This window comes from Dermacentor silvarum, chromosome 2, assembly GCF_013339745.2.
Source record: "Dermacentor silvarum isolate Dsil-2018 chromosome 2, BIME_Dsil_1.4, whole genome shotgun sequence".
Classification (NCBI taxonomy): domain Eukaryota; kingdom Metazoa; phylum Arthropoda; class Arachnida; order Ixodida; family Ixodidae; genus Dermacentor; species Dermacentor silvarum.
In genome coordinates, this window is record NC_051155.1 from 3,181,030 (window position 1) to 3,191,093 (window position 10,064).

General features: G+C 48.5%; 1 protein-coding gene across 6 annotated transcripts in view; it reads left to right on the forward strand.

Moving 5' to 3' along the window:
* Nucleotides 1-8,426, forward strand: part of LOC119441284 (glycosyltransferase-like domain-containing protein 1) — a 168,153-nt gene extending 159,727 nt beyond the window's left edge. For 4 of the 6 annotated variants that reach the window (XM_049661118.1, XM_037705909.2, XM_049661119.1 and 1 more), the window contains one exon: nt 8,203-8,426. In XM_049661118.1, the coding sequence (XP_049517075.1) occupies nt 8,203-8,289 (87 nt within the window). In that variant the 3' untranslated portion in view covers nt 8,290-8,426. Of the gene's footprint in view, nt 1-8,182 lie in introns of all 6 variants that reach the window. The other 2 variants (XM_049661117.1, XM_049661121.1) reach the window with 1 other exon arrangement.
* The last annotated feature ends 1,638 nt before the right edge of the window (nt 8,427-10,064 follow it).

A 10,064-nucleotide genomic window follows, 5' to 3' on the forward strand; every position in this document is an offset into this window, starting at 1 on the left:
AGGTCACTTACGGAAGGATGGCATCCCAAGTCTTGTGTTCGACGTCGACGTACATTGCCAGCATGTCGGCGATAGTCTTATTTAGGCGCTCGGTGAGGCCATTCGTCTGCGAGTGGTAGGCGGTGGTCCGGCAATGGCTTGTCTGGCTGTATCGCAGGATGGCATGAGTTAGTTCTGCCGTAAAGGTGATGTCGGTGATGAGGAATTCTGGGGCACCGTGACACTGTAGGATGTTCTCAACAAAGAATCTAGGTATCTCAGCGGCACTGCCTTTGGTTAAGGCTTTTGTTTCGGCGTAGCGGGTGAGATAGTTCATAGCTACGATGATCCATTTATTCCCGGACGTCGACATCAGGAAAGGCACCAGTAAGTCCATCCTGATCTGCTGGAACAGTCGGCGAGGTAGTTTGATCGGCTGCAGAAGTCCGGCTGGCCTTGTCGGCGGCGTTTTGCGTCGCTGACAGTCTCGGCATGTCTTTACATAATGGGCGATGTTGGCAGTGAGGCGAGGCCAGTAGTATTTTTCTTGTATCCTCGCGAGCCTGCAAGAAATACCGAGGTGTCCAGCCGTTGGGTCGTCATGGAGGGCTTGCAGAACCTCTGGGCGCAATGCTGAGGGTACCACGAGGAGGCAGTTGGCTCGGAGTGGCGAGAAATTTTTCTTTAGGAAAATGTCGTTTTACAAAAAAAACGACGCCAATCCTCGCCTGAACATCTTTGGCACAAGAACGGTCTTGCCTTTCAGGTAGTCCACAAGGCTCCTTTGTTCTGGGTCGGCTCGCTGTTGTTCAGCGAATTCGTCGGCACTGATGGGTCCCAAGAAAGTGTCGTCATCCTGGCCATCCTGTGGCGGGGGTTCGATGGGGGCGCGAGACAAGCAGCCGGCGTCAGAGTGTTTCCGCCCTGACTTGTAAACGACAGTGATGTCGAATGCCTAAAGTCTCAGATCCATTGTGCGAGGCGACCTGAAGGATCCTTCAAGTTAGCTAGCCAACACAAGGCGTGGTGGTTGCTCACAACTTTGAAGGACCTGCCATAGAGGTAGGGGCGAAACTTTGATGTAGCCCAGATGATAACGAGACACTCCTTTTCTGTTGTGGAATAATTTGACTCTGCCTTCGACAGTGGCCGGCTAGCATAACTTACAACCCTTTCTAGTCCGTCAGTCCTCTGCACAAGCACGGCGCCAAGTCCTACGCTGCTTGCGTCCATGTGAACTTCAGTATCGGCGTTTTCGTCGAAATGCGCAAGTATCGGCAGAAATTGCAGACGTCACTTCAGTTCTTCAAATGTTTCGACTTGCGGCGTCTCCCACTTGAACTTGACGTCGGAGTTAGTAAGGTACGTCAGTGACTCGCGATCCGTGAAAAGTGCTTGACGAAACACCTGTAAGAGGCGCACAGTGCAAGAAATCTACATACTGCATTCTTGTTGGCGGGCGGAGGAGAGTCAATGATGGCCGAAGTTTTCTGAGGGTCAGGGTGCACTCCAGACTTGTCGATGACGTGTACCAAACACAAGAGTTCCTCGTATGCGAAGTGGCACTTTTATGGCTTCAACGTGAGTCCGGAGGTCTCGATTGCTTGAAGAACATTTTCAAGGCGCCGGAGGTGTTCTTTGAAGCTTGAGGCAAACACAACAATGTCGTCCAAGTAGACGAGACAAGTCTGCCACTTCAACCCTGCCAGTACTGTATCCATGACGCGTTGGAAAGTCGCATGTGCCAAGAAAAGACCAAACGGCATGACCTTGAACTCAGACAGTCCATCTGGTGTTAGAAAAACAGTCTTCTCCCGGTCCCTCTCGTCGACTTCGATTTGCCAGTAGCCGGTTTTGAGGTCCATCAACGAAAAATACTTTCCATTGTAGAGTCGATTCAAGGCGTCGTCTATCTGTGGGACACGTCCTTCGTGATTTTGTTGAGGCGACGATAATCGACGCAGAAACGTAGGATTCCCTCCTTCTTCTTCACTAACACCACAGGGGACGCCCACGGACTCTTGGATGGCTGGATGATGTCGTCGTGTAGCATTTTGTCGACTTTTTGCCTTATGGCCTCACGTTCGCACGCCGAAACTCGGTCCGACCTCTGATAGGAGTGGGCGGGCATATTCGTAGGTTATGATGTGGAGCTTGGCGACAGGGGTTTGTCGAATTTTTGACGACGACGAGAAGCAGTCCTTATACTGCATAGCAGGGCTTTTATCTTTTCTTTCTTATGCCTGGGAAGGTTCTGATTGGCGTCTAAAGCTGGTTCAGGTACTACAGTCGTCGTTGCAGGTGCACTAGAATCCGTGAAGGCGAAAGCACTGCTGGCTTGTACTATTTTATCGATGTAGGCGACCATAGTGGCTTTGTTAATGTGCTCGTATTCGTGGCTGAAGTAGCATCACTCTTGCTTTCCCTTCACGTAGCTCAACTATGCCCTTAGCGACGCAAGTTTCACGGTCAAGCAGTAAGTGATGGTCGCCCTCAACGACGCCCTCCATGTCTGCGGGCGCTTCGATACCGACGGAAATCATTACGCTGGAGTGAGGCAGAACGGTGACTTGTTCTTCAAGAACATTCAAGGCATGGTAACTGCCGTTTGTATCCGGTGGTATTGCTTTGTGCGTTGAAAGCATTATCGACTTGGACCTTAAGTCGATGACTGCACCGTGTTGGTTTAGAAAGTCCATGCCTAAAATGACATTCCTGGAGCAGTGCTGCAGGATTACGAAGCTCGCTGGGTAAGTGCGCTTGTTAACCGTGACTCGCGCTGTGCAGATTCCAGCCGGCGTTATTAGGTGTCCTTCCGCTGTCCGGATATCGGGTCCTTGCCAGGCCGTCTTCACCTTCTTCAACTTGGCGGCGAACGGGCCACTAAAGACGGAATAGTTGGCCCCAGTGTCGACGAGAGCCGTGACATTATGACCATCGATAAGCACTTCTAGGTCGGTAGACCATTGTCTAGCGTTGTGGTTATATCGTGCCGTCGGATCACGGCTGCGTTGGCTTGCTCCGCTGCTGCTACGTCGCGTCGGCAGGTCTTCTTTTGGCGGCGAAGTGTTGTCGTCAAGGATCTTGCCAGGCGGTATGCTGATGCCGTGTTGTGTTGACGTGCAAATCGTCGGTGGCGGCGGAGGATCTTCGGCATTACGTCGTACAGCAACCGCACCTCCATCAGTTGCTGCTTTTAGTTTCCCGGATAGGGGCTCACAGACTGGCCCCAGGTTGGGTCAGTGTATGGTCAGCGCTGCGGGGACAGGTAGCGTGAGGGTTGTCGTGCTTGCCACTGGGCTCCGGCGATGTTGTTGACCATGTCACATGATCGCTCGCCAAGCTGTGGACGTGGTGCGTTGACGGCGAACCCTCGTAGGCCCATCTCGCGGTATGGGCATCGGCGGTAGACATGGCCGGCTTTCAGGCAGTGATAGCAGAGCGGGCGGTGGTCGGGGGTGTGCCAAATGTCAGTTTTTCTTGGGTAGCTGCGCTGGGCGAGGGGTGGGCGTGCTGGTGGCAGTGGACGATGGAACTGCGTCGTTACAGGGCTCTGGGGCAAGCGCGGAGGGGGACATTGACGGCGGGCGACGGCGGCGTAGGTCACCACTTGCGGCTGTGGTTGAGGCGACGCCGGAACTTCTGGCTCTGAAGTTCTGGCGTCGCCTGAACCGCTGAATCTGTTCTTTAATTATATCAGCGATCGAGGCCACCTGTGGCTGCGACCTTGGGCATAACTGCTGTAGTTCTTCCCGTATGACAGCTCTGATCTTCTCAGCAGGTCGTCGGCACCTAACACTTGAGCTTCAGCGTGGTTTGTCAGCGCATGGTGGTTGTATTGCCTGGTGCACATTTTAAGCGTCTTCTCGATCGTTGTGGCCTCCGAGACGAATTCTGCGACAGTCTTGGCCGGGTTGCGTATCAATCCAGCGAATAGTTGCTCTTTGACACCCCACATCAAGAATCGAACTGTCTTTTCGTCAGACATTTAGGGGTTGGTGTGGCGGAAGAGGCGGATCTCCTCCGTGAAGATCGGGATGTTCTCTTTCGGCAATTGTACTCTGGTTTCTAAGAGAACCTCAGCCCTTTCCTTTCATACGACACTCGTGAAGGCCCTCACGAAGTTCTCACGAAATAGGGCTCTCGTCACCATCTGTTCTCAAACCAGGTCCGAGCAGCGTCATCCAAGGAAAAATAGACATGGTGCAGCTTGTCATCATGGCTCCATTTGTTGGAACGTCGCGGTCCTCTCGTATGTTTCCAACCAGGTTTCAGGGTCTTCAGCCGATAATCCACTGGAAGGTAAGTGGCTCCCGAGGTTGTTGCAGCAGAATGGGGGACACTGGGGCTGCCATTGGGGTCGTTGACCAGTCCTTGATCGCTGTGGTCATCTCAGGAAGAAGTCCGTACTCCAGCAGAAGTCCTTGCTGCCTACGGCTAGCTCGCTAGTCCTTGGCGACGTTACTGTTGTCCTCTGGTTTTGGGCTTGGATCGCAGCTTTGCGGGGGCGTTCGGTGCATGAACTCACTAGCACCTCCACGAGAGTGTACTAGAATATTCTAGTACACTCTGCCTCCACCATATGTGTCATGTAGTAGTGACGATGAAGAAAACAGTCGCAAAACTGTGAATGACGAAACGGACTTTTTATTGGGTGAACCTGTGCCCACAAAAGCAAGTTGCACTCGAAGCACAACGATAGCGGCGAACACAGTCGGCGATCGTCGAAAATCTGATCAGCGGCGAAATGCGTCAGCTTTTTACATGCGTCATCAAAGGTTCCAGATTAATCCCTGGTGCCTGCGTGTCTTCCAGAAAGTACTAGACAATTCATGTCGCTCATGCAATCAGATTACATAAGCGTCGGTGACAACAGACAATGGATAGAAGCATTGATAACGTTCGAGAAGCTTCCGATACATGCAGGCACGTCTTGTGCTGAGCGATAAAGTTTAACATTCGTTTGCTGGTGAGAAGCAGTCACCAGTGAAAGATAAACATGTGCATGTGTCAATATATTTATTCATTTAAATACGTGCATACTTTAGCACTGCTGTATGTTAGGTGTGTTAGTACTCGAACTTGGATAACATTTTAGTGCCAGCGGACAAGGACAGCTAAAATGCTATCCAAGTTGATACAGTTAACATTCGATTTTTCGAACTCCCTTGGGGCTGCAAAAACGTCCAAAAAATCGGGCAGTTCAAAAAAAATAAATGCATGCCTTTTACTCCCCCCAAGGCCTAAATCGCCACAGGCACATCCGAAATAGCTCTGAAGGCATGCCGGTACACTTATTAGGCGTATCGGTGCTCACACTGTGACAGGAGATGCCGGGTGCATGCATGCATAATTAAGGAATACATACTGGGTGCACGAGTAGTTGAGAACACTGTTCCTTATTGCCATAGACACCAGCAGGCTAATCATATCTATCTAGGCGTGCGGCTTCTTGTTGGTTGACCCCTTATCATTCATACTGTGCAGTTTGTTCAAAGATGGAAGCATACAGGTTGACGCAGGAAATGAAACGCCATGCAGTCCTCGTCGCCCTGGCTGCACACCCCAGCCACTTGGAAATTGCCACCTTTCTGAACATAGCGAAGTTTTCATTTACAAAGTGCAGGAAAGAACTGATGTGTTCTGGCGGTGACGTGGCATCTGTGGCGAAAAGGGAAAAGCACAGTCAGCGGTCAGACGTCGTCAGAACCTCAGATTTTCTCCAGCGGCTGCAAGTCATTGTGAGTGACGACCCAGGGAAGTCAATGCGGGCCATTGCAAAGTCACAAAGTCAACTGTCAGACTCGCTGTCTGATAAAACTCGGGAGCATCATCTGCTCCAGTCCAAGCGCTTGCTAAGCAAGCTGAAGAGACCTGAGGACCCTGGAATGCTGTTTTTTTTTTCAGGTGAAAAGAACTTCGACCAAGACCAAAAAGTTAACCGCTGTAACGACAGGTGGCTTTGTGCAAGCGCTGATGAGGTGCCTACAGTGATTCAAACAAAATTTCCGTCGTCTGTGATGGTGTTAGCCGTCGTCAGCAATGAGGGTGTCGTCATACCGGCACACTTTTTGCAGAAGGATGCCGCATTAATGCTGCCGTGTATGTGGAGGTACTTGCCACAGTTGTAGAGCCCTGGATAGAGACTGTTTCGAAAGGAAGAACTTATGTCTTTCAGCAAGATTTGGCTCCCGCCCACACTGCCTGCGTCACCCAGGAGTGGCTGGCTGACAACTTCTATGACCACGTCACTTCCAACTTGTGGCCTCCTAGTTCTCCCGATTTAAATCTGCTCTACTACTATGTCTCGGGGCATCATTGAGAGAGAGGCCAACAAACAGCCACATAAGACAAAAGACTCACTGAAGCTGCTATTACTGACTCAATGGCCAACAACTCTAAGGACCACCTGATCCATGCATGCAGCTGTTTCTGAAGCCGAATTGAATCGGTTAGTGCTGCGGATGGTGGATTCATTGAGTAATTGTGGAAATAAACCGTAAGAAAAGTATTTCCAAAAGTTTAGTGAAAATGTGTCTATTTTTGCTGGAGATATTCTTCTCTACCTGAAGCCAATATTGTGTTCTCAAATACCTCGCGCACTCAGTAGTATCGTGTCCCGTGACAGTTGCCCCCTTTCTACTCTTGGTATGCTTCACCGCAATATATTATGTATGCTTCACCGCATATCACCATTGTATTGCGGAGAAGCTGACTTTTGAGAACCGGCTTATGCAATGCGCCGTGCTTTTCGCACGTCTAAGCCATCGGCGAGGATTACAACGATGGAGTTGGCGCCATTGCTGACAGCGGCGAATTGTTACAATGAAAAACATGGCAGCGAACAGCGGGAAGCTTGGTAGCGAATATCAAAGCAGCTAGGTGATGGCTACGGCTGCCAGCACATCGGCGTGCGAGAGTAGAGTGCCAGTTCGAGGCTGCGAGATAAGTAAAATAGCGGCGGTAGTGGCGTTGATTAATGCCTCTTCGGACCTGCGGTCAGGCAAGACGGCGAAGGGTTTTCGCGTCCGAAATTTCAGTTTCTTGCATCTTGGCTCCATGGGTACGTGGCGGGGCCGCGAAGGCGTCCGAAATATCGGGCTTTCGAAAAATTGGTCGTGGACTGTATATATACTTATGTATATCCGAAACATCATGGCAGCACCGAAGACGAAAATTCACCTGGGGTGTTCATATCATTGCTATTGCAATAAAAAATTGACGAGGACATTATAATGTGATTATCATTCTTATTAGCAAACTACACACCCATCTTAAGATAGGTGTGTAATTGGTGATGATATGTTTACTGATATGTATACTGGGACATGCCCAGCAACCCAAGTTGGCATGAAGCTGGAGTGCTGCAGCAGGCTCAGCAGAAGAAGCAAGATGCAGTGCAGTGCACATTGCTGGTTGACAGGAGGTTGTTATGCAAAGAGTGTATGAAGGAGGTCCATTGGAGAGTGGAACCTACCCTGGTGCATACTTGGGTATGCGCCAGTTTATTAAAAAATGTTTAATTTTGAAAAATTTGATGCAGCTTAAGAAAAACATATATACTATATGGCAGAGGTGGCTCTGGTAAGACCATATATAGCATAGGTGAATAAATAAACAGTTGTTAATGTGTAAGCTTCATGTTCATTTTGTGTTTTTGTGTCAGTGTCTCTGTGCACCACCTTAGTATTGCAACTATGCACACATTATATCACTGGATTCAGGGCAGGGTCCTCAGCTAATAGTTGGACAAAAAAACAAGCATACCAAGTTTACAACAAACTAGGCTCTAGCGATGAGTGTAGCACATAAAAGGAGCAATAGTTTTTCACCTGCATGGTGGGCAGGTCATTGCTGGTATACTGCCTGTTGTAAAGTGTAGCAATTTCATCGAGCCCTTTTAAGATGTAAGTGATTATTTTGTGCCATGGCAACTAGGCAGCTGGAGTGCTGCAGAAGGCTCAGCAGAAGTAGCAAGATGCAGTGCAGTGCACATTGCTGGTTGACAGGAAGTTGTTATGCAAAGAGCATGCACATACCAAAAGAAATCTCATCAAAGTATAGTGGATGGTTGGTATACTTCAACTGGTGCTTGGATGGTTCACTTATCTGTCAGCACATTTTGTGCATTACGGGAATTGCCTACTAATGAACTCGTGCCCCCAGTTTGGCCTCCCCGTCTTTATCGGGCTTCCACATAGAGCTGGAGTTCCTCTTGCGCAGCTGGATCGCAGCCGTTTCACTTGGGAGTCACTGCGGCCATGCTATCGGGAACTGCTGCTGCCGCCGCCTGATGAGCCCAGCGGATGACAATGCCTTTGGCCATGTCATGTGACCTGTGTTGATGATTTGGGATGAACGGTGCGATCGTGGTGACCTCATCGTGCAAGGAAATGCAATTGTAAAAAGAGACACAGCCAATAAAGCACACTATCAAAGAACTGTAAGTAGGTAGTTGTTATGTGTGACAAGCAGTTGTGATGAACGAGAAGGAGAACCGAAGGGCATGATTTTGTTAGTCACAATTACATAAATGTGGCTGTAGGTAAATCTAAAGTGAGTGGAAATGTGCCATATTCATAAAGATACAAAATTATGATTTCAGATTGCAACATCTTGCCAGCACTAAATGTTTGCCTCATGAACTTATTTACGCTGTTTTTCATACATTAATCTAACATATTCTTGAGATAGGAAATGCAGATAATACATTTTATTCATTTAATACACTTCCCACTCTTATTTATAAGAAGCTATTCAGAAATTGTTCTCGAGTGATTTACGCTTACTGTCCTCGGTCGCGAAAGGAGCTTTTACTGTTCGATGCTGCCCACTTCGAACGATCGTTATTTGGGGTATGGCATCCATGTGTCTGGAGATGGCTCTGGTAAGATCTTGCCATCACAGGATGCAGAAAAACTTCGATATTCAGGTTATCTGGCTTTATGAATAAAGCCGGCTCTGGGACAGAGCCGGATGTCCCAGCTCTGTTATTGCCGCAATTGCAGATCCGACTGACCGAGATATTAATTTTTTTTTCTTGTGCTGTAGGACCATGATGTGCCTTGTGCTTTGTAGCAGCAGAGGAGTGTGTGCAGGCATATGCTAAAATATACTTCGTCAAGCTGCAGCTGTGTGGTGTGAATTGAGGTGAACAATGGGACAAGCAGCTATGACCAGTGCCTTCCTCTCATCCATGTCTGCTTCTTTCCCTTTTCAAATGTAAACACTGTGTGCTGGCTGGCACACATTCATAGGGTGCTTAATACTGGAGCACATAATGTGTGTGTATTTTTCTTCTCAACCTATTCAGTTGTATGCTTTATTGACTTTTATGAGGTAGAGGCTGTTACATCGTCATGGGTTTCAAGAAAGATCTGCATGTGGCCATTACATGCCTGAAGATGACAATTCTGCATATTGAAATACCAAACACTTCATACAAGAAATCGAGAGGTAACCATAGGTACAGCGAGACACTCTTATTTCAAGCTTCTTGTCGTTAGCTTCCTTGTATTCTGCTCACTGCATTTAGGCACTGGTCACAAGAAAATGTAATAACTATATTGATCCCTAAAGTAACAAACTGTGATGGTATAGTTTTGACTTGCAAAAGTAACAAACTGTGATGGTATTGTTTTAGCTTGCAGTATATAATTGTTGCAGAGACTTGCTAACAAAATAACCTGCCGAATAGGTTCATAAAACTGTCAATTGCATCAGTTCCTTGTGGTGACCCGCAGCGTTGTATGAACTGCCCGATCAAACTCTCTCCTCATTTATAGGAGGTCAATTTTGTTTGCTTTCAAAGCGAATAGCATTGCCTATCTTGACAGGCTTTTCTTATCGAATTGGCTGACAAGAGGCTAAGAGCACGCAGAAGTGGAAGTGCTGAGCTAGCACAGAGAAAGTACATAACTGGATGAGGAGGGTGGTCTGGTATTGGTATGCATCCCCTTGCTTAGCTTGCGGTGGCTGGTATAAGATCGTGGTGGCATGCAACGGAAGGTTAAAAATGCCACTATAGTGGATGCTCAGCTAAGAGTTGGCAGTGCAATGTCGTATACATGCCGAAAGGGCTCGTC